The sequence below is a fragment of the Callorhinus ursinus genome, unplaced genomic scaffold (genome assembly GCF_003265705.2).
Source record: "Callorhinus ursinus isolate GAN/ISIS: 27379988/994484 unplaced genomic scaffold, GSC_fseal_2.0 scaffold36, whole genome shotgun sequence".
NCBI lineage: Eukaryota > Metazoa > Chordata > Mammalia > Carnivora > Otariidae > Callorhinus > Callorhinus ursinus.
Window position 1 is genome coordinate 9,566,907 of NW_027397098.1, and position 24,041 is coordinate 9,590,947.

The 24,041-nt window shown below is 47.9% G+C and overlaps 1 protein-coding gene across 6 annotated transcripts in view; it reads left to right on the top strand.

Annotated features, from left to right (window-relative positions):
- Positions 1 to 735: 735 nt before the first annotated feature.
- Positions 736 to 24,041, top strand: part of SFMBT2 (Scm like with four mbt domains 2) — a 226,246-nt gene continuing 202,940 nt past the window's right edge. For 3 of the 6 annotated variants that reach the window (XR_012374583.1, XM_073879941.1, XM_025853445.2), the window contains exons 1-2: positions 1,176 to 1,341; positions 23,627 to 23,778. Coding sequence is in view for 5 of the 6 variants with exons in the window: in XM_073879941.1 (XP_073736042.1) it covers positions 23,679 to 23,778 (100 nt within the window). In the remaining variant the exon portion in view is untranslated. Of the gene's footprint in view, positions 867 to 1,175; positions 1,342 to 4,382; positions 4,920 to 21,675; positions 21,796 to 23,626; positions 23,779 to 24,041 lie in introns of those variants that run through there. The other 3 variants (XM_073879943.1, XM_073879942.1, XM_073879945.1) reach the window with 3 other exon arrangements.

Consider the following 24,041-nt stretch of genomic DNA (forward strand, 5'->3'; position numbering starts at 1 on the left):
TTGTACAAAACCCCTGACCAAACGTGTCCGTGTCTCTAGTTTCCTGGGAACTAAATTGCTGCCCCCGACCAGCATCTCCTCGCTCCTCAGTACAGAGAGGCCCACCTTTGTAAGTTCTCGGTCTTTCTCACTGGGGCGTCGCCAGCTTTTCCGGACTGGGTACGTTTCGTTCAGACTCTGCCCAGCCATTGCGCCTTAGGCTGGGGAAGGTCCTCTCGGCCCCCCCCCCCCCCCCCCCCACGCCCGGATCAAGGGGCCGGCGTACCCGCGCACGCCGGCGGGTAACCCTGCCCAGCACCCGGCTGCGCTGCCTCCCTTTCGCTCCAACAGTCGCCGAGGGCCACGCTTTTTTTCTTCGGGCAGGATTCTTTTCCCGCCCTACAATAGCCGGCCCCGGCCAAGTGCCCTCTTTGGGCGCCCAGGCCCGGGCACCGCCCCAGGAGACGCCGTGGCGACCCTCGTTACCTGCGTGCTGCCGGGGCCCGGCAGATCGCGGCTGCAAGCTCGCCCGAGCAGTCCCAACTTCATTTCCTCCCTCTAGAGGCACGTTTCCCAGAAAAGCCTCCCCCCGGCCCCCTCCCGCCTTCCCTACGAGACCAGGAAAAGTCTCAATCTCCATAGGAAAGGTTCCATTTAAGTGCCCGGGGTGGGGGGGCGCAGTGGGCGGGGCAGAGGTGGCGGAGAGGATTGAATTTCTCTGCGCTGCTAACCAGCCACCGGCGGATAAAGCGCAAGTTTGTGCGCTTCGTCCACCGAGGGATTGCAAACCCAGAAAACAAAGTGTCCAGTGAGATGCGGAGTTTGCCCAGATTTCCCTGCAGATGGGTTTGCGGAAACGCCTGTGATGTGAACTTTCTGCAGATTGTGTATGGAGGGAGCTGAAGGAAAGGAGGAAGGGGAGCGGGGCGGAGAGGGGGCAGTGTGAGCGTGAAATGTGCCCGGGTGTGTGTGTGTGTGTGTGTGTTTGGGGAGGGGGGGTTGTGTGCCCAGGCGCGGGGGCGTCACAGCGGGGCAGAGCAAGGCGTCGGGAGCGTCCCGCAGGCTAATTGGTTTGAGACGTTCCGCAAGCGCTGGAAAAGGTCGTTGAAGGAGTTCGCTGCACACACACAAAATAATAATCTTAAAAAAGAGTGCCGGGCATGCGCACAGAGAGGATGCCATATTGGAATGAGGCTGTAGTGGGAGTCGGAGGACCGGAGCGGGCGCGCGAGGGAGGCGGCGGGCGGGGAGCGAGCGAGGCTGAGCGAGCCGGGGCGAGGCAGAGCGAGCGAGCGAGGCCGGCGGCCCCCCGGCGGCGCCCGAGGCCTGGGTCCACTCCGAGGGGAGGACGAACTTCACCAGGTAGGACGCCGCGCCGGCCGCTGTCCCCGCGCCCAGCCCGCCCGGCGGGCAGATCTCCGGCCCGCAGGTTGAGTGCGCCGGTCAGCTTCTTTTTTCCAGCTTCGGGAAAAAGGGAGGCTCGGGCCAGCCCGGGCGTGGGAGGCTTGAGGAGCGGGTGCCGAGGGAGAGAAGCGAAAGAGAAGAGCTGGAGGGGAGAGCGGCAGCCCTAGAGCAGAGCCCCAAACTCCGCTCTGCGCTCCCGGGTTGTCATTTTTGCTGCTCGCGTCCCCTTCCAACAACCTCGTCCCTCGGCTTTGAAAAGCCCGGCCTTGCGGGAGACCGTCTGTAGTTGCAAAGTGTCCTCCTCATCGGGTTCGAGCTGTCCCCTCCCGCCGCCCACCTTCCTCATTTGTGCGCTCATTTTAGCGACGCAGCCGCCCTTGCTAACCCCACGCTCCGCGGTCTCTTCCCTTGTCGGGGTCTCTTTCTTCTTCTTCTTCTTCTTCTTTTTTTTTTTTTTGGTGTGTGTGTTGGGGGCGGGGAGGGGGAAAATGGTAGGGTGAGGACTGGAGACCAGCCATTAGGGGTGTTAAAAATCGTTTACACATTCGGAGTCGCCCTCTTGGAAACATTTGTCTGTGCAGCTGAAATGAAATTGTCAGTAGTAGTTTCGGAGCGTGCTCCGGCATGGATGATCTTTTTGTTCTTTTTTTTTTTTTTTCGCTTTAAAGTAATATCCTGTCACTTGGGGCTTTCCTGTTGTCTACTCTCATATGACCTCCTTTCAAAATTGCTAATCTGATCTAGCTTTGGAGTTTATTTTTTAAACGTGTGTGTGTGTTGGTAAAAATCCGCCAAAAAGAAAGAAAAGAAAGAAAGAAAGAAAACAACTGTAGGAACTGCTTAGATGTATTTATTGATTTTGGCCCGGGGCGGCGGGAGAGGCTGAACCGGGGACCGGTGACCCGGGGGTGGGAAGTGCTGGATTCGCGGTGGCCGGACGCACGTCCAGAGCCCGATCCGTACTTGTGTTTTCTTGGAAGCGCTGCAACTGCGGGGAAGGAGTATTTAGAAACCCTGCCAGTTTCAATATGGCGGGCTAAGGTGGTTTTTAAAAACTGAAAATAAAGGTTTTGAGGTGGGAAAAAACCCAACCGGAGTTGCCATGCCTTAGTTTCGACTCTCTTTAGCTACTCCAGGAGCTGTTTTAGCGAATTAAATGGGAAAAAAGAGACAGAATGAGCTGCCCTAGTTTTTTCCGTGTTTCGAGTCTGCGTGTCCAGTCCATTGCTGGGGGGGGGGGGGGGGGGGTGCCGCTGGTCCAGACTGGGGCATCCGAGCACAACTGCTGCATGTGCCTTTGGATCGGTGTGCATACTGGTGTGTGCAGTTGGGGGGGGGCGGTGTCAAAGAGATACGCCCCGAATGTGTGTGTGCGTTTTGGAACCAGACTCTGCCATGATTTGACGTGACAAACTGCTGACACGTGGTGCAAAATACATGAGGGCAGAGGCAATGATTTATTTCGGCTTTCTTTGAGACGAGCTCTCTGTATGCTGGGTTCTGTGCAGGTGAAGCCCAGAGTAGGCGGAGTGCGGAGGTGCTTATTTAAAGGACTAACTGTCCGCGGTATTGGGTGCAGTCGGGCTGCAGACGCCCGTGGGGTGTTGTGTGTGCTGGGGGCACGCCGCACTTGGCGGTGGGGGCCTCGCGGCCGAGACGTGGGGAGGACAGTGGTGGGGCAGAAAGGTGTTGGAGCGCCGACCTAGGCGGAAAAGTGTGTAGAGTCGAAGCGAGGAGTTGCTTTTGGAGTTGAGCTCTAGGGAAGGTGGGGGATGGGAGAAGTGGTCTCGGAAGAAAAGTGTCCCTTGCTTAGGTCCAGCGCGAGAAGGCTGGATCTGAGTGGGGCGTCCCCCGGCCATGGCAGGCAAGCGGGGCGGCGCTGTGGCATTGGGGTTTGAGTGGTGTCCGGGAAAGGCCGGCTTCTGGGGCCTGGAGGGTCTGGGACTGGAGTTTTGGGGGCAAAGTCGGAACCTGTGTAAGGGAAGTCGGAGGGGAAGCAAGCAAACCCGAGCTCGCTAAGCTAGGAACAGGGATCTCCAACAGGGGTCGCCAGTGGCCAGGACGCAGCTGCCGAGCGGAGGTCGCGCGGGAGGGACCCAGGGGACAGTGGACTGTGCGGCGGCTATGCGCGGTCCCCCGGGCCTGGCGAGGGCAGGTTCTGGGGACCTTATCTGGGCCGGCGAACCTGATGGCGCCTTGACCAAGTGCGCCGAGACGTGTTTAAATCTCAGGGTTAAAAAGATTGTGTGTTGGCCAGGTCTGTAGTTAGCGCAGTAACGGGCTCTCAGGGCATTTCCAGGGGGCCTAGAGGGGCGATCCATAGGGTCAGCTCGTCCTCCCCCCTCAGACAGACGCCGCGCTGTCGGAGAGGCCTCTCTCTAGTAGTGTCCGGCGGGTGGGGGCCCAGGGGAAGCGACACTAGGATTGGAGACCCCGCGGCAGATTTTCCTTCCCACCTGGGTTGGCGGGGCTGAGAGATCGGCGACACTCCGGCCAAGACGGTCGGTCCCCCGGGCAGAGCGCGCGGCGCGTCCCCGGCCCTTGCAGCGTGCGCGGCTAGCGGGTCCTCCCGGGGACAGCTTTCCCGTGGGCTTCGCTGAAGTGGAAACCAGCCTAAAATGGCTCTGTGCTTGTAAACTGCAGTTTCAGCCGGGAACCCCTCCCCTCGTCCTCCTGACGTCGCCGCTGACAAGCGCACAATTCACTCTAACGCCCCGAAACCCGCGATTTTGCACCGAGCTGTGCCGTGGAAGCGAATATACAACCGATTACAAAGAACATTCCTCAGGATTCTCGCAGGGCCCAAGTTTCCCCTTCTTGTAGGACGGAGCGGGAGGAGGGGGGCGCGGCGGGAGCCGGGCCGACCACCGCCCCGGAACCGGGGCTGGGGCTGGGGTTGCGGCTCGGGGCTGGGGCCCTTTCCGCGTAAAAAACCGAGGGAGGTGCCCCGGGGACGCGGATGGTGGCCGTGCGCAGCGATCGCCACCGCCAGGGGCGCTTGGCCTTGACGGCATCTGTGGTGTCCGGAGTGCAGAGAGACGCCGGGAAGCCTGGGAGACCGTTCCCAAACTTCTGGAGACCCGCTTGCAGTTTCGCTTTCGGAATTTTCGGGATCTTTGGGTTTCTAGAGTTGGGTGGGATTCCGGGAAGAGCAGGGCGCCAGGCGCTGGTCGTACGGGTGCTCGTTCCCCTTTTGGTGCAGTCGTCAGACTTCTCAGCACCCCAGCGTCCCCTCCTTTGCGTCCCCGGGTCCCGCGGGCGCGTTCCAGGTCTGGGGCTCCCAGCCCCGCGCGCAGCCCCGGCTCCGGAGAGCGTCAGCCCCGCACCGCGTTTTGTCGGCTCCAGCGGCGCGGCCGCCGCGGATCCGAGTCTACTGGTGGGAAACCGCTTTCGACCAGGGCCGACCCTGCCTGAATCCGCATCCATCGCCGCTGCCGTCCTCTTCTCTTCACTCCTCCACCCTCTCACCGACGCCACGGGACCTGGGGGACCGGTTGGCGTGTCTACACCAAGCAAGTGGATCCGGGGTTCACCAGGTCGGAGAAAACGCGAAAAGCGGCTTAAATTCGGCACCGCATTCTGGGGAGGCGGTTGGGGGTGGGGAGGGAGGTTGAGCGGGTACAGAGTGGGAGGGGAGAGGCCTCGGTGGCCCGAAGGAATTGGCCAGGCGCTCCTGTGCGATAGGAGATCTGCTACTTTCTCCCTAGTAAGCATTAAGTTGGCTCACACGCTGCTTCCTCCCTTCCATAAGTAAGTATGTCCCAGATCCTTATTTTAGGTAGGCGCTGGGACCAAGCCACCTGCCCGAAAGGGGTGAGAGGCACACCCACGCACACCAGAAACCCTCCCCTCCCCTACCAAAGTCTGGACTGTGCAAAAGACCCGTTCCCTTGGCGGTGTAAACCCCTGCCCAGCGGCAGGGTGATTGATTCAGCAGCCCCTACCCTAGAAAAGAGTGCACCCGACCACCCTGCTTTGATGTGTGTTGTTCTAGAAGTGCTGGCTCTCAGAGAAGTATTTCCCATTAAGGTTCCAGCACCTTGAACCTCCAACAGCCCATCCTGCTGGGACCTGAATTTCACTAATGATGGGAGTCATTGATCTGAGAGAGCTTTTCCTCTTCGTGTTTTCTTGCAGAAATCATAGATGGGGTTTTTGTTTTGTTTTGTTTTTTAAACCTTTTTAGGTATAAATCCCTAGGTTCATGATTCTTGCTTAAAAACAAACGAATAAACCAGAATAGGTTCCTGAAGAAAGAGGGGAGCCTGGGTGATCTCAGGATTAGCCTCTCTATTCTCTTTGAATCCTAAGACCTTCCTTTGCTGTCCTGGGAGCACTGAAGGTTTATCAAATCCCATTTCTGCCCCCTCTAGCTGAGGGGGCATTGTTCACCTTTCTCCATGTGCTGGTGCGCACGAAGGACTTACCACCTCTCTCTGTTGGAAACACTGCTCTGAGAAGTACGTGAATGAGGGTTCCATTTTATTGGCGCAGGGTGCTTTGGGGGTTGAAGAACCCCGTGCAATGGAAATGCATAGTTTGCAGGGCCTGTACTTATACCGAAAAGTTTTTGTCAGGGTATCCAAGTGAAAGAGTTCTTCTCTTCTTCCTCCTCCCTGTTGTGCTTCTTCTTCTTAATAGTTTGTACAGAATGGTCCACTGTGGGGATTTGAATGACTTCCAGGTCTAGGGTTCTCAGCTTGGACCTTTGTCTGATAGTATTTCACGATTTGGAACTTTTGGAGTTCACGACTTAACAGTATAGTGGTCATAAAAGAAGAGTTTATAAAAGGTTCTTGTCCCAAAATGAAATTAGGATTATGTAGTTCAAGGCACATTCTGTGTTTTTTATAAACTGTTCTTATGTCTGTCTTGCCCCAGTACCGACTTATTGTCTCTATTCTACAAATATGGGAAAAAAAAAAACTAGGGAACTTGTCATAACAAACCAACCTGCACATTCCTTGGTGACCCAGGATCTAACCATCTGGTTTTGTAAGGAACATTCCTGGCAGAGCAGAGGACAGAATCAGGAGGCCTGGGTTCTACTTTGGAGATATTTCTGTCAAGCCTTGTGACCTTGGACCACTTAACGGCATTTTTTTCTGAGCCTCAGCTTCCTTATCTGCAAAATCAGTGCATCAGACTGGAGTCTCACTCAGACCTCCATGCTTCTCTTTGGGGGAAAAAAAATCAAGTGATTCAACACATCTTGGTAGGCGTGCTCAAGTGATTCGTCTGTCAGACCCATGCCGGCAAAGTACAGTGAAAATAGTACAGGCCTTGGTGACTGAGGCTCAAGACGTTTGTGAGAGCAGTTGGTGGGTTGTAGTTCCTTCTGCAGGGGCCAAGTGCTGACATTGTTGAGGGAAAGAAGCTGTAAATGTATGGGGGCAGGCGTCGTTCATGCCTTGCAAAAGTGAGGTGTAGAGATGGAGGCACATACAAATGTAGCCTTCATATATAATCTTTCAACTTTTTAAAAAGAGACTTATTTCTTTATCTGAGAGAGAGAGAACGAGTAGGAAGGACAGAGGGAGAAGGAGAGAGAATCTCAAGCAGACTCCGTGCTAAGCCGGACTCCATCCCAGGACCCTGAGATCATGACCTCGAGCCAAAACCAAGAGTTGGATGCTTACCCAACTGAGCCACTCAGGTGCCCCAGCCTTCGTGTATAATCTTTATAATAGCATGGGCTGGGCTAGGTCATTGTGGTTTTGAAAAGAAGTCATAAAGAAGTACCTGATTCAAGTATGCTTTAGGAATTCATAGGACTAGAAGGGACTGTTCCACATAGCCCTCTATACCCCACCATTGCAGACAGGGTGAGTGCTGGGACCTCATTCTGCTAGAATTTATAGTGTGGGTGGGTAACTGTGGCCTCCTGGTAGCCTAGGGAGTAAAAGAACTAGATCTGATGTTGCATTTACCATTCCTGCTCTTCATTTTATTTTTTTAGTTTTATTTTTTTTTGAGGTTTTATTTTATTTATTTGTCAGAGAGAGAACACAGCCAGGGGGAGTGGGAGAGGGAGAGGGAGAAGCAGGCTTCCCACTGAGCAAGGAGAGCCCCATTCTGGACTTGATCCCAGGACTCTGGGATCATGACCTGAGCTGACTGAGCCACCCAGGTGTCCCCATTCCTGCTCTTTAAGTTGGGCCACTAGGCAGTACAGTTGACCCTTGAACAACATAGAGGTTAAGGGCAACAACTCCCCCTCCCCCCCGCAGCTGAAAAGTCTTGTGTTGCTTGCCTTCCCAAAAGCTTAACTGCTAAGAGCTTGCTGTTGACCGGAAGCCTTACCAATACTGTGAACAGTTGATTCATACAGATTTTATATTTGTATTATATGCCGTATTCTTACAATAAAGTAAGCTAGAGAAAAGAAAATCATTATTAAAATCCTAAGGAAGAGAAAACATATTTACAGTAGTGTACTTTATAAAAAAAAAATCCATATGTCAGTGGACCTAGAGTTCAAACCTGAATTTAAGAGGCCAGCTATACTGCCTCTCTCTGTAAGACTAGACATGTCCTGGACAACTCCTAAGAAAAATGATCTTGTTGGCTAAAACTAGTGTTGGCTGTGTTGAAGTTCGTGTAAACGAGACAGGACTGTATATTGTAAATAAGGGAAGGTATTCAGTTTAGAGCTTGCAGCACAACAAGGGATGTTATAGGATTCATATAAAGTCACCGAACAAGACCCTGAAGGATCGGTTTTGCAGGATCATGTCAGGGTGTTCAAATGTAAAGATGCCAGCATCACACTCCCCATCTGGTTAGCCCCTAGTGAATTTTAAAACATGATTATGTTTCACCATATACTGATGGTCAGGTCCCTTGGTTTTGATAAGATGATATTCTCTGATCAAAAATTCGCTGATTTATTTTTTTGTCACTTAGGTTTCTATTCTTGTGATAAGATAGATGTCGTTGACACCGATTAAACAAAGAATCCATTGTGCTTTTCTGTTTCATTCTTTTTGATTTTGCATAAAAAAATGACACATTTGGTAGATAAAGTGCTTGTGAGAGCATAGGGTGATAATCTGTAGAGTAAGGCCAACAGAAGACCATTTTGGAGCTGGTGGGGTGGGGAAGACGGGCAGATTTTTATCCTGTGATTTTTATTTTCCCTGAAGTTTTATTGGCTGAGAAAAAAAATCTTTTATTATTATTTTTTTAATGTTTTTCAGTAATCTCTTGCCAGCAAGTTAGAGCAAGAGAGAGAGTGACGATTTGAATCCTAGTCTTACATTGTCTTTGAAACTGTAATTATTGTATATTGATTATTTACTCTGTGTGGGACACTGTGCCTAACACTTTAAATGGGTTAGCTTACTTAATCCTTACAGGTGAGTGCTGTATCTTTATTTCATTGATAAGGAGATCGAGTCTTTGGAGAGGTTCTAGGGCATCATATAAATAGGGTTGGTTTTTTTTTTTTTTTGAACTTGATTTGCAATGCAGGAAGACTAGAGCATTTTCTGTTTACATTTATTTCAGATGGTCATGGAAGAGCAGAGCCTCTAGATGAAGCTAAATCTCTGTTTTTAAATGTAGAAGTGAAAATACTCCGTGTCCTGGGTTGGGATAGAATGTTGCTCCCTGTCATGTGAATTGGCCATTACAGTTTTGAAAAGTGTTGAGTTTCTGAAATTTCAGCTTAATTAAAAGGTAATTGGTTTTCCTACACATCAGTTTCCTTTTTTCTCTCCTCTCTGAAAGACATTCCCACACCAGTGTAGGTGAGAGTAAATGGAAAAATTCTCAAGTCATGGACTTGAGTGGAGAGTGGAACTCCAAAGGACCTTGGGACAGCTGGGGAAGGGAGCTACAATTTTCCCTTCTAAGTAGCTTTTCTTTTTCTTTTAGAGACTTTATTTTATTTATTAGAGAGAGAGAGAGAGCGCACATGCAGGGGGAGCAGCAAGCTCCATGCTGAGCAGGGAGCCCGATGTGGGACTCGATCCCAGGACCCTGGGATCGTGACCTGAACAGAAGGCAGATGCTTAACCGACTGAGCCACCCAGGCGCCCTCTTTTCTAACTAGTGTTGGCCACTGATGAGCATAGTCTTTTAGATTCGACTTAAGATTTTGGTCTTTTATTACGTTATTGTTCTCTCGCATAGAAACAGAACTTCAGAGTGGCTCCTTGTGTGAGGCCTGGGTAAGCATGGTCCTTCCTGTGCCCACTCTGCTCTTGTCAGCAGGTTGTGCACACGGTGAGGTTGACCTCAGGCTTGACGCTGGCCATCAAAGTTTCTTTGCTGTAGATGAGCACAGATTAATTTCACCTCCTTTAAAGCTCAGGAGACGATGTCGAGTTTTGCCAAATCCAAAGTAAGCAGGATTTTTCTGGAAATTGGCTTTTGGCATTATTTTAGGAAGTGCACTAAAGGAAGATAAGCTACAGTCTCATGCTTAGAGTGAACCAGGCTTAGGGATTCAGAACCCCTGGTCTGGCTCCAAGGGGGTGTGGGTGTGTGTGTGCGTGTGACCTTGGCTAAGTCACTTTCCTTTAATCCTCCCTCTACTTCCAGTTTTCGATTTTTCCTGCCATGAATGGCAGATAGAATTCTTGCTAGGTACAAATATATTTTACAGGCCGGCTTTAAAAGGTGAAAGCCAGGTTTACTTTTATGGATTTGTGACAAATATGCTATCTTCTGATAGAGGAAAAAATCTCTCTCCTACATACTTTACTGTTGCAAAGGACGCCTTTACTTCCTACCTCCACATTGGAAAGGCTGTTTCCGTCTGGATGGTTTAAAAAAAAAATGCTCTTTGGTCATAGTCATCTTGAGGATTCACTCGTAGTGAACTTGTCTGTGTGCTTAGCACAAACACTGGACAAGCAAGGGAAGAGGGGATCTATCATTTGATATAAATGATGCCAACTGGTTCATGGCGTGGGCTAGAGGTCTTTATTTTTTAAAGATTATTTATCTGAGAGAGCGCGTGCTCATGAGCAGGGGGAAGGGAGAGGCAGAGGGAGAAACAGACTCCTGGCTGAACTGGGAGCCCAATGTGGGACTTGATCCCAGGACCCTGGAACCTGACCTGAGCTGAAGGCAGGCGCCTCACCAACTGAGCCACCCAGGCGCTCCAGGCTAGAGGTCTTTAATGAAAAAAGGCAGAGCTCCCTAAGAGACTGTTCCAGACAGGCTTCCAGTTGGTACTCTTGCTGAAAGAGACGCGTTGCTTCTCCAGCACTGTGGGGAGCTTGCAGAAACGCCCCACAGAAGGAGTAGAGATAAGGGACAGAAAAAGTCAAGGGGGACTTAGGGGCCAAAGCACACTGCCAACATTTCGGTTGGATCACTGTGGTGTGTGCATTTATTTCTGCTTGGAAGAAGCTGGATTTGCCTTTTGAAAGGTGGAGAAGTGGGAACGAGGGAAAGAGGAGCCTTAGCATGGAGGTACCTGGGGCGGAAACGGAGGGTTTGGAGGACAGAAGTCATTAACTCTGCAGAAGTCCAGACTGCAAACGCGTACTTTTCCGGGAAGCCTCCTTGTCTTAACGCATTCGTATCTTTGTTGATATTAACTCACTAAGTTACACTTCATCTGCTTTAATCGTACTTATTCTTTTGTACTTAGGATGTTTTTATTTGTAAATGGACGAACAACAGATGCGAAATCACTACCCCAGCCCCTGGCTGCCCGTTGGAGGCTGTAGGCTGGATCCTGTGTTTTGCTCGTTTTGCTCAGGCTGATTGGCCGTGATTGACACTGACGTGCCAGCCCAGTGTTGGTCGCTGAGCACTGCATCCTTGGCGTGCGTGTTTTGTCTTTGTTCATATTACTTGCAGCTCTCGGTCTTCATTTTCCACGTGGCCTAGTTACCCGGAGGCTTTTAAAGTCCCGAGGGTGTACAAGATGTGTGTTTGAGAGACTTAACCTCCCAGCTTGCTCAATTAATTAATTAATTAATTAATTTATTTATTTATGTTTTCTTGGAGGGCGGGTGGAATGGGGGTGAGTTTGATTTCTTTAGGCATCAGTGCTTTTCTTCAGGCACTTCCGAGGACAGGGCTTTCTTAGCTGAGTGGGGTGCTGGGAGGAGTCCATCGCCAGGCCCAGAATCTTGCGAGAAGCATCAGTTAACATCGGTGTGCTAATGAAACCGGAATGCTGCGGGGTAATGTTCTGTATTGAAGCTGACAGTTCCTGAGATTCTCCAAGGCCTCATGCCCTGGTGTGTGTAACCCCTGCCAAGGGTGCGCCCCTGATGTCAGGTGAGGCGAGGTGAAGTCCCCTGGTCCGGAAAAACAGCCAACTCTGGAATCAGACCCACCAGTCATGGTTGTCCGGAGGTACTGACGTTACGCTTGCAGGAGGCAGGACGACTCTAAGTGGGGTAGCAGAGACTATTTGGAGCCTTGTTTTGGCCCTTGTCATTCGTTGTCTTTAAAACTTTAAATATGCTTTATCTTTCCCAACTAGCTGAAAAATGCAGGACACCTTTCCTCTTTCCACCCCTCTGTGGCTATGGAACCTCAGTGCCTTAATGCAGTTTATCAGGTTCAGTCTGTGAGTAGCCAGCTGGGCATTTTAGGTCCTGACCCACCTCTTTTTACGAAAGCTTTCGGGATCCAGCTCAGACCATGGGTAATATTTTGTTTTTTTTTGAGTCTTTATTCCATTCGAGAGGAGGATCTATTGCTCTCTCCTCCCATATACACTTTAACAAGGAAGGTCGGTGAAAACCCAGATTCCCTGAACTGTGTGCCTGGGAGGCGAGACTTTTAGAGCAGGCCCTGTGTTTGGCAGATGATAACAGTGTTGCTTGTTGTGGTTAGAAGGCCAAGGGTACATTCTGGTTTAGTGATCGTTACATTCCAGTGTAAAGGCCAGATCTCCGTGAATTACATTCCCCATGTTCTGTACTAACGAAGCTAAATTAGGGTGTTTTTATTGACTTTGCATAACGATATGCAATGGGACACCACTGGAGTCAACTTCCTTCATGCATTTAAATGATATGATTTATAAAATTTGATTCATGCCCAATTTTTTGGTTATAGGTATGGCTTCAGGGAAACACCTGAAATGCTCTCTAGTTGTTTTATGAATCCCCGGGGAGATTGCACAACTCTCCAGGCTGGCTTCCGTTAGACATTTTGAGGTGTGTGGCATCTCAAGCATCACTGCTGAGCATCTGTGCTGCTTGAAGTAACTGATACATAAGATCCCCTCAGAAAATTAGGCGCCGATGATTAGACATTATCTATGCATGTCTAGCTTACTGAAAGATCCCTTGTCAGAATTCTTTGCTTTTTGAGTTCTCACGATCATACGTATGGCACATGGGCCAGTGACTTCCACACATGGGCGTGTAATGTGGGATACACATCTCCTGTGAAATAGGAAGGATGTTTTAGCTTTGTCAGAGGCTTGGACGGATGCTCTAATTCATTCCAGTCTTTGTAGGTGACAGGGAAACCCCAGGCTTAGTTTAAGATGTCAGGACCGCGTGGGACGACGTCTGTGCTAATTCTAAAAATCATGCTTTTTTATCATAAGGCCCTTCCAGGCTCTTCGGTGTAAAGTATCTCGTGTCAGTCCTAGGGTCACCTGAGGACCGTGTTTAACCTTGGTGGCTTGGAAGCAATTTCTGGCGCAAGAAACCCTTTTTCATTCACCACCTGGTTGCAAAGACCTATTGCATAGTAGATTCCGTTGGGGATTTCAAGGCCCCATCCTTCTTTAGAGCAAATAAGTAGTAAAGGGTCCCTAAATAATCTGTAGGTAAATAGTTAAATAAGTAAGTGAACTTCTGAGCCAGTGCACAGCTCATTGCCCTTTGCTTGGGTTTTCTCTTCTCTTGAGCAGGTAGCTTGGGAGGCTGCCATGTTTCTCATGTTGCATAATGCCCCTTTGGAAGCACTGATTTCGTTCACCTTTACTCTTGAGTAATACATGCCATTTGATTGGGAGGTTAAGAGGTGACAGTTAAAACCATGAATTAGGAGACACGGTACGTTATTGTGGGAACCGCAGGCTGCCGCCCGCCAGCCCTGGTGTTTTCTCCTGGAGTACCTATTTTCCCCCACATATCTCATTTCCCAGGATTGAGGTATGAATCTGATTGTAAAAAATTAGCATTTCTTGTGCGGGGACAGCAATTTGTGTCAGATTTCAATCTATTTAGAGTGAAAACCAACGAAGCCCGGTTGACAAATGGCCAGTAAATTGCTCTCCTAATCAAGGTGAATCAAGCTCTGAGCATATGGCGGATGGCAGAATTTCATGAACGTTGTGCCCCAAAGAATCAGTTCATCTCTCTTGATGATGTAATCAGGCAGGACCTGTCTCTTCTTAGAAAGGCTGCGTGTTGGCTGTTAAGAGTCAGGAGGGGATGGGCGCAGTCAGGCTTTATTAGCAGGGTGATCTGGTGACAGGATGGATATAAATAGAAGGAGACTCTCCTCGATCATAGTGCCAGGCCCTTGACACGGCTTTTCTTCTTCAAAGCCCTTTACAGGTATGGTTCTTGGTGGCCACTCTCGAGATCTCAGGCTGTTATTTGGCTGTTTATTTGCAGGTTGCTTCTTCCAGAGATGGAAGTAGTGATTTTTCAGAGATCAGATTTGGGAAAAAAATTAGGTTGCACATCCTTCAGAATTCTCTGATATTTTCCGCTTTATTTGAAATATTTTGAAAGGTCTTAGCTCAGGTTAGGTGTCCTGTGCTCATTTCGAGATTCCCACAGTATGAAATGAGGCCGTTTTCTGTGCGACTTAGACACGCTAGATATCCATGGGCAGCTAGAGCATGTCTGGAATTTCATAAGCTTTGAGTTTAGACCTTCACATTTTATTTTCTATCCGGAGAATATTCGCTTTTCTGAGTCATGTGAAGAAACGAACAACTGCAGACCTTTTCCCACTTTGGAGTAGCAAGCGTGAAATTATGAGTATGTTAAGTAGTTACATTGCAAGTTTCTTGAGCTACTTTGAGGCAGATCACTTTGAAAAGTCTGGGTAACTAAAAGAAACGTGACATTTCTTTTATCGCTAATATAATGCAGTTCACTAAAGTGAGCTCTTGTGAGCTGCAAGCCTTTGGAGGCAGCCTCGTGACTTATAATAAAAAGCTTCATGTTTTCACCTGAGTTTGGATAATTGTCTCTGCACTGTAAGAGTGTAACATTAGTCATGTCTAATAAAACAAAATCAACATGAAAAAGTGGTATATTAGTCAGTAGTGGGGTAAGGAAGGAAGGAAGAGAATTTACTGATTCTCATAAGTGGAGATCTGAAGCTGGAGCTGGACTCCTCTGTTGCTTTGGATTTAAGAGGGAGATCTTTCTTGGAGCCCACACGTGCTTCATCTCAGGGAAGAAAGGGATTGTGTGTTTTGAGATGTTCCCTTCTAAACCGGTGACAGTAGGCAGAGACCCCAGCCCTTCTATAACGGAATATGGTGGAATCCTTTTCAGTGCATGTTGACCAACCTGGGAGTAAAGACGTAAAGGCACTCATGCTGGGATTTCCTCTTGGAATGACCCAGCTGACCTCCAGATGGGTTCCCAGGATTGACAGCCTCACTTGGCTTAGAGACGCCAGCCCCTCAGTGCCCCCCTCTTAAACAGGAGAACCACAAAGTGTTACCCATCTTCTGAGAGAGGTACCTAACGTAAAAAGTAGAGACCAAAACCAACAAAGAGAGCAAAATAACTTCTCTTATGAAGGAGAGAAGAAAAATCTCTAAAAGAAGATCATGAATCACCCCAGGGAGGTTATAGCAGACTTTGCATCCTGGTAACAAGAACCGGATAGGGTGGGGAAGGGAGTCTTAACAAGAATTTAAAAAGAGCCTTGTGAAATTAAATTGTAAAGCTCCATAGGAGAGCTAGAGGGAGAAGCTGATGGTAGATCCTAGGTGGAAGATTAAAAAAAAATAATAATAAAGCGACAGAACATAAAAGAAAAAATTAAGCAGATTGAGGAGGTCCGACATTTGATTGAATATTTGGGCAAAAGAACAGAAAACAGAGATGAGGAAATTAGCAGTAATTCAAGAAAATATCCTAGCACAAAAACATGAATTTTAAACTTGAAAGAAGCCAGTGTGCCCTGAAGCCACAAGCAGATCCTCAGTAGGCAAGTCATTGAGAAGTTTCAGCTCAGAGGGCCCAGTAACTGGGCTGCTGACAGACTTCCCCAGCGGGGGCTGGGAGACAGTGGGCAGAAGCCCTCGAAACTCTGCGAGATGTTTTTTCCACAGTGGGGTTTTTTTTTTTTTTTTTGAAGATTTTATTTATTTGAGATAGCAAGTGAGTGAGTGTGAGAGAGAGAGAGACAGAGAGAGAGCATGAGCAGGGGGAACAGCAGAGGAAGAAGCAGGCTCCCCACCGAGCATAGAGCCCGATGCAGGGCTTGATCCCAGGACCCTGAGATCACAACCTGAGCCGAGGGCAGACGCTTCACCGACTGAGCCACCCCGGCGCCCCTCGACCTTGGAAGTTTTTTCCCCACCTAAACTACTGGTTCCAACGTGAGGGTAGTTAACGGTGTTTTCTACCAGGCAAGGCCTCACGTTTTCTACCTAAATCCTTTCTTAGGGAACATACATCCTCAAAAGGGAGGAAAGCGAAACTGGGGAAGACATGGGACCCAGAAGAGAGGCTATGTGACAAGGGGGAGAGAGGCAAGGTCTCAGGATGGCGTTTGCCAGCCAGCCAGGCACAGAAGGCAGTTCGCCTGGATGGGAGCAGAAAAGAGGCCCTGGTGGAAAGTTCTTGAGATGAAATGAACAAAATGCCTATATATCTCAGTTTATGGAGAGGAGAATTAGACAGTGAGTGGAAACACTGCGTTCTTTCTTTTTTTTTTAATTTTTTTTTTCGAATGGGTGATAAGTATGTTAAAACTAAGGACGCGGAAAGAACAAGATCGTGACTAACTCCAGGGCAGAGTTGTGCAAGGCAGAGAACACAGCCCCAGGGTGCTGTGGGGTCCGCTGGGACGTCCTCATGGAGCTGCGGGGTGGCACCTGCTAGGAGGCGGAGGGCGGGAGGGAGGAAGAGCAGGCTGAGCGCGAGCCCACGACTCGATGACAGAAACTGGGAAGTTCCTAAGTGAGTTCTCAGCGGTGTGGAGGTGAACACCATGCAGTCGGCCAAGGGATCTGAAGGAGAGGGGCATTGCGAGGAATGAGGGACGCCGTGGGAAGAGTCCCTAGAGATCGTACAACCCAGTTTCCTCTTGCTTTTTGAGAAAAGAAACCTGGAAAAAATAATTCAGTCAGATACAGAGATCCATTAAGAAAGAGCGTGGCTCCCCCACGAAGAGTCAGCATGATGCAATCTTGATAAACTGTAACTCTTACCGAACTTTTATGGAGAACAGGCTGGCCTGACTGCGGCAGATGGTGTAGCAAAGCTTGACTTTGTAAAATGGAATTGAGGTAACTGGCATTCTATAAGGAACACTACTTATCATGCAAGACTATTTAATGCAGAGCTATTTCTGAAAGAACCAACCTTTCCCTCTCCACGTGTAAATGACTTTGCAGAAATATATATATATATATTTTAGTACACCTATGTTAAATATCTCTTGATGCAGAACTACTTTATCTTTCTCAGCACCCCAGACAAAAATCTTTTCATCAAGCTGTGGTTCTCCAGGTGTAGTGCTCGGACCAGCAGCATCAGCGGCACCTGGAAACTTGTTAGAAATACGAATGAATCGGCAGTTCTCCTGATAGGTGGATCAGAGGCTAGGGGGGTGGGGCTCAGCATCCTGGGGTTTGACAAGCCCTCCAGGTGATTCTGTTGTGCCACGCATCTGGCATGACCACATCCAACTCCTTGGCCATTTACACCTCTCTGTAGACGATGGGGAAAGCGGATGTTGAGGGTGGAGGAGGGACAGTGAGCAGTCTCTGATGCACAGAAATTTCAACCCATGTGTCTTTCAGATACACAGTATCCGTTCACGGTCAAATGCCTCGTGATGATAAAGTCATAGGAGACTGCGTTTCAGGCCGTGCAAAATCATGGTTGTCCTTTTATAAACCAACCCCAAAGGACTCCAAATTTAATGGCTGCTGAACTGAGGGGGAATATATAGACACAAGTCATACTTCTGTTTCTCTGAATTTTCTCATAATTCAAGGAAGTTTTGGTACACCGAAACACAGCCTTGTATGCGTAAGTTTTTAATATATGATAAAGACAGAACGTGGAAACCCAATGGGATACAAATGGGTTATTACCTGTGCGGGGGGGCAGGAGGGGACAGCCCAGAGCTGCCCCTCACGGAATATTTGAGCAGAAATTCCCTCTGTGTTAAAGAGTTAAGTGTAAGCCTTGGAATCCCAGAGAAGTTAGACTTCTGGTGTCTCAGGGTAGGGGGAGGGCTTTTTTGAAAATACAACTTTTAGGGGCGCCTGGGTGGCTCAGTTGGTTAAGCATCCAACTCTTGATTTAGGCTCAGGTCATGATCTCAGGGTTGTGAGGTCGAGCCTTGGCGTTGGGCTTTGCGCTGGGCGTGGAGTCTGCTTAAAATTTTCTCTCTCTCATTAAAAAAAAAAGAAAATACAATTTTTAGAAAAATCAAGGGAATGGATAGATTTGACCAAGTTAAGAAAAAAAACTAATCTTTTATCAAAAGGAGCCACTAAAAGGAAAGTTGGGGAAGATATTTGCAATGGTTTTGTGACATAGAATATGGAGCGCTCTTAAAAATTACATGAAATACCAAGAGTTAAAATGTGGGAAGGATATGATGAGCAGGGTTATCACATGAGGGTAGCATGTTACAATGGCAGGTTGTGTTTTTTGAATGTCACATTGAAAAAGGGGAAAAGAAACGCGGTTGATGGCCTGGAGCGGGTTGGCTTCAGATATAGTCTGTCGTCACGGCTAGGCATGGTCTAAATGAGGTGCAAGTGAGTCCTGTGGGCTGGAGAGCATTTGAGCAGCATGGATTGTGAGGCTTAGATCTGTTCCTGCATTTGGCCCCTCATCTCACCTCTGGGATTCCATGGGAAGGCAACATCAGAGGTGTGTTAACATTAATGGCTGAGGATGACCAGCACAGCACTGCTGATGATGGGGAAAAATAAAAAACAGCTTAATAGTCAGTAGGAGGGGAATGGTAAATAAATTACCTTATTCATATTATAATAAAAATTGTGCAACCATTTCAAGTCATGTTTTCAAGGAATTTTAACGACGTGGGGGAAATGCTTCATGTGTAATGGTAAATGAAACAAGAATTAAAATTCTAAATTCTACATGAACTCAAACCCTGCAGAGAAGCTGTCAGGGGGACCTATTATCCAAATAAAAGTGATTTTCCCTGGGTGTTAGAGTGACAAGTGATTTTAATGTGTTCCTTTATAATTTTCCTAGATTTCTACAGAGTGTGTATACCTTTTATGGGAAGGAAGAAAGTAAATATTATTGGAAAAGTGCAAGTGTGATGTGTCATTTGCCAAAATAAATACATTTTGCAGTCGCCTGTGTAAATAAAAGCCTTGTCACTTGTCCTTACAGAATAAAGTAAGATTTAACTCTGCCACTCATTGATGTGGCTTTCTTTTTGATATTTATAATGTTTCCCTTGAGTTCTATTTAAAATGATTGATTTGGTGCATTTAAATTGATGTCTTACTTTATAGTCCCCGAATCCTTTTTTACAGTATCTGGTCAGGGGCAAGTGCAGAGAGCTGAGTCCCCAAGAAGTCATAAAAACTTGAGCAAACTTGGGGCGTCAGTTGGTTAAGCGGCTGCCTTCGGCTCGGGTCATGATCCTGGAGTCCCGGGATCGAGTCCTGCATCGGGCTCCCTGCTCGGCGGGGAGTCTGCTTCTCCCTCTGACCCTCTCCCCTCTCATGCTCGCTCTCTCTCTCTCTCCCCCAATAAGTAAATAAAATCTTAAAAAAAAAAAAACTTGAGCAAACTTTTCCCCCTTTAATGAGTGTTCTATAAGCCATTGATACTTGACTGATTTCTTAATAGTTAACATTCATGGACTCTTCTTTTTCCTTCCCAGGAAAACTATGCCTGATTACATTTTTGAGCTGGAATGATTTTCCTGAATTTATAGATGAACGAAAACAGGAAACGATTTTCATGTGACGCACATGCTTTAGCTTATTAGATCGTTTCTTCTTTGAAATTATATTGATGCAAAAATGCAGCACATTCTATAAAAACCCGCTACATTGGAACGTTAGCTGTGAAATGTTTGTGGAATATCACGGGGAAGCTGTTAAGTCTCTTTTTGAAGTTTCTTAGGTTTTAAAATTCCTGTGTTCTCTTTTAATTAGCTTGCTATTGTTAAATTAAAACTTTCAAGAGAGCCAAGAATTGATGGTTATTTTTAGGACATGCTCCAAATTCAAATATAGTAAAGTCTGGCTTACCTTTGCAGTGGGCTAACTATGCTCCCTAATACGGCAGCCGATACGACTTTTAAATTAAAATTAATGAAAATGTAAATTGAAATCCTCTTTCACACTAGCTGCATTTCAAAGGCCCAGTAGCTACATGTGGCTGGTGGTTACTGTACTGGACCGTGCAGGTCTAGAAAGTTCTACTGGACCTTGCTGGTCTAAAGATAATTCAAAACAGGTAAAAACCCCTGATAATTTCTGGTTAGCTCTAGAATACTATCTTGTGAGTGTTCTTCCCCACCCATTTTCTTCCTAACAAGACTGCTTGGCTTATACTAAAATTATTTCACTGTCTCTGAATAGTCTCCAAATGATAGGAGGAGGCAGAAAAGAATTAACAGGGGAGGATGCTTGTTCTGTTAAATTACTTTCAGATAAAAAAAGAAAAATTTCTTTCAGTTAAACAGGTAATCTGAATGCAGAAAAATAAACCGTTAACACTGAAAAAAGCTCTGGTAGGTTCATAGAACTTTAGATTTGGGGAAAAGGGCCCAATGATTACATCTAATCAAGCTTTCATGAGAAGTTTGAAGGAACAGAGAGGTCAAGTAATTTGCCTAGGTCACACAGCTAGATCGTGGCCTTGTTACTCTCCCAAGTTACTTACTATAATTGTGTTGCTCAACAACTTTAGAGGGGAGAGGAGCCAATTAGAGTGGGATTAACTTTACATAGGATCACAAGTGTATTGTAAAAAACAGGAAGTTACCCTTTAAAAACCCAGCTTTGTGAGCTTTCTTTTCATGTCTTTAAAAAAAAGGTACTTTCATTAATAGAAAGTTTTACCTTTGGTCTTGAAACTAATATATATTTTAAGAAGCAAAATGAAATATGCTTCCTTTTAAAAGTAGCCCTTTTTGGGGGGTGAGGGTGTTGGAGGCAGGAAAAGGATTTACTTTCAAAATCCTGTTTTCATTTTGCAGAGCTTCTGGGTCAGTTTTCACCAGTATTTGCTACCCCCTCAAAGTCCATCGGAAGTAAATTTCTGTGGACGGGTTTGTCATTCCCCTATTTAACCTGATTTCTCCGGTAATGTTTATTTCCAGAGGCACTGCCTAGGTTCCATGCGTTGCTGAGAGCGAGCTGTGGAAAGGGATTTATTCTAGGAAGCTGCCTCCAAGCTGTGAAGAGATCGCGCCTTGTTAATGTCGGGGGGACTCCTGGGTTGTTTGCACCATGTCCTGTGGATTGTACTTTTGAAATACGCTGTGCACTTGTTTGCTTGTTTTGTACCCAGACCTTCGTCCACACGGTCCTGATTCAGTCGTGTCCCTGTCTGTCCGTCTGTCTGGCCGGAGCGACTTTTCTGGAACAGATCAATCAGATCATTGCACTCCCTGCGTTGAATCCTGCGGTGTCTACTCCTGCCCGCAGAGTTGGGGTCCTCGCTTTGGCAAACCATTCTCCTCTCCTTGGGGTTCGGCCTTGAGTCTGTTCTGCTAGCACGTTCTCCGATCCTGCCCCCCAACCTCGTGGTGGTCTCTGCTTCTCTCTGTGTTTCTAGTGTTCCCTGTCGCTGACCAGCTTGTAAGGGGTCAGTGCGTGCCCCCAGTGGGGATGCCCTCTGTTCCAGGCCGTCTGTGATACTCTGTTGGCTCCACGTGCCCCCCCCCCCCCCCCATTCAGCTGCTTGTCCTTCTGCACCGCCCCCCCCCCCCTGGAAATGTCCCCGACAGACTCCATTGGACATCCGTGAGGGAGGCAGTGTTTTGCAGAGGGTGCTGCGTCTTCCTCTGGCTGCCCCTGTTGTTGGTGGGCGTGGTGTCCCCGTCTAGGTGATCGGGTGATCCACAAACTCAACACACACGCTTCTGTCATTGCGGGCAGGTGTGTGTTGTCTGCTGCGTGCTCCCTGTGCGTGTTCTCGCACTGGGTGCTTGTGGGCTGTTGGGTCTCTGGTGGGCTGGCCACACTCGCTTATCAACAAGTGAGTTCTCTGCAGATGGCATCGGCCATTGCTCCTGGATGCTGGTGGCGCTGGAGACACACTGGTGAGTACCATCACCTGCTGTAACATCCAGGCCCAGGGCATGAGAACTTGCAGGGAGCCCTGGCGACCTGTCCCTCTCCTGCCTGGTCAGCTGCGTGCAGCCCCGTGGGGAGGAGATCTCCAGAACCATGGATCCCCACAAATTCCCGTGTCTGTGTCATGATAGGACTCGGAAAAGAGTGTTCTTATTAGGAGAATACAGTTCTGCCTGTCATCATGTGCGTTATTTTAGCAAACTGATGTCGCTGGGGTAAAATTAGCCTAAATGTGCAAAGTGCTGGGTTTGCCAGTGCCCTCTGTTTTAAAGCATCTTGAAACCCGTCTATCTGTTCCATGGGTTCCTTTAGTCTTTCATTTAAAAAAATATTTTAGAAACACTGAGTTTCTATTTAGGTTTAAGTCGTTCGTGTGTGCACCCAGTTTCCTTGCACCGTTGGTCTTAGATGCTGCTGCTGGAGGGCGGGGTTAGGACTCTCTCGCCTTGCTTTCTCGGCCCCGCGCAGCGCTCCGGGGAGCATGTGGTGTTTACCGATCCTTAATGTGGCTTTTAAACAAACCCAAGAAGCCATTTCAGCCTTTTAGTCAGTGCTTTTCCTATTTTTTGGGACAGCCCTGCCTTACATTGTATCTCTGGTCCTGACTTCTCCTCAGACCACACAGCCTCACTTTGCTTCAGAAAATAGGAAAAGCTCCTGTGCTCAGAGACTGTGAGATGAGTAAAAGATAATCTCCTGGTTGGTTACGTTCGCCTGATAATGTGTCATCTCATTTGCTTATTCATGTACTTACATCTTCGTACCAGCAAGATGCATAGGTTGCTGCTGGAAGAAGCAGTCGAGATATTTCCATGGTTCCTATTCTAAAATAGGTATTTCCTTTCTTTGTATTTTGATTGAGAAATGGCTTTGTATCCCTGCCCCCACAGCGTCTGCCATAGTATTTTATATAAACAGGTGGCTAATAAATACGTGCTGGGTTAAGTTCCCATGCTGTGTACCTGGTACCTTGCCCATCTCCTCCTGGTAGAGTTTTCTGTCTTCTTCCTGCAATTGCACAGATGACTAACACCCTCTTAGGAACCTTTAATTTTGACCACCCCTCCAAATAATTTTCCAGGAAGGCAAAGTGAATAGCACCAAAAGAGGTGTGTGCATGTGAGAGTGTGTGTGTGCATGCGTGCGCACGTGCGTGTGCAAGTAGTTGGCGGTTTAAAACGGGGTGGTATTCTTAAAAGGTATCTTACTGTATGTGAGTGACAAAATATTCTATTTATAGGTGTAGAGGCAGTATGCTTTTCTTCATCCGTCCTTGCCCTTTTGCTGATTTAATCTTTCATCTACGCGTGCAATAAAAGTAGATGTTGAATGAGTGAAAGATTTAAAAGCCCCGCATGGCTGTGTCTAACCACCAGAGAGGTCAGCGGCGACCCTTAGGGGTTGCGTGTGCCTGGCTCTTTCATGGTAAATGAACTAAATTGTAGGTTCTGTGAGAAGCACCTGTCATTTTACCTGGTTTTCCACCTGTCGTATCAGAATGCAAGTGAGGAATAGCCATGCTATTATAGGAAAAATCTAATTGGTCAGAAAGCACATTGGCAAACGTCGGTGCTTTAACTGGGTCTGGTCGCGCATTGCTCAGGACATGCGAGATGTCTCACCCGTGCGTGGGTATTTTCTGTTATCAACATGACGTGGCATCCTACCTGTTACAGTGACCTGGTAGTAGCTCTGATAGGATGCTGTTATTTTGCGGGGCGGGGTGGGGGGACTTTAAAAACAAAGGAATATAATCAAGGTGCTCTGATTTTTTTTTTCTTTGTTGGTTGTTCTTAGGTAATTCTTGCTGCAGGATGCATTAAGAGAAGAGGATCCTTACTCACTAGGCATGGAGAGCAGCTTGTCAGCATCCAGCATGCAGGACCCTTCCTCCTCACCCTTGGAAAAACAGCAAAACTCAGCGAGTGGTAATGGAGGTCTCGATTCAGGTGGGACTTTGTTTTCTGGATCTCTCTCTGACGTTTTGATTTAGTGAGCAATATCTTCCCGAAAATGTTCAGGAGACAACGGGGTAGACATCTCGAGATCTCTCACACTGCCTGTTCCTAGGATTTGCTGTCATATTTATAAGCATAGAGCAGCTGGAAAGTTACGCAAAGTTTGGCTCAAAATGTAGTATTTCCTATATTAGACGGAGAGGGGTGGGTTGCAGTGAGGTGACAGATCACTTCAGAATCTCAGTGGTTAACAT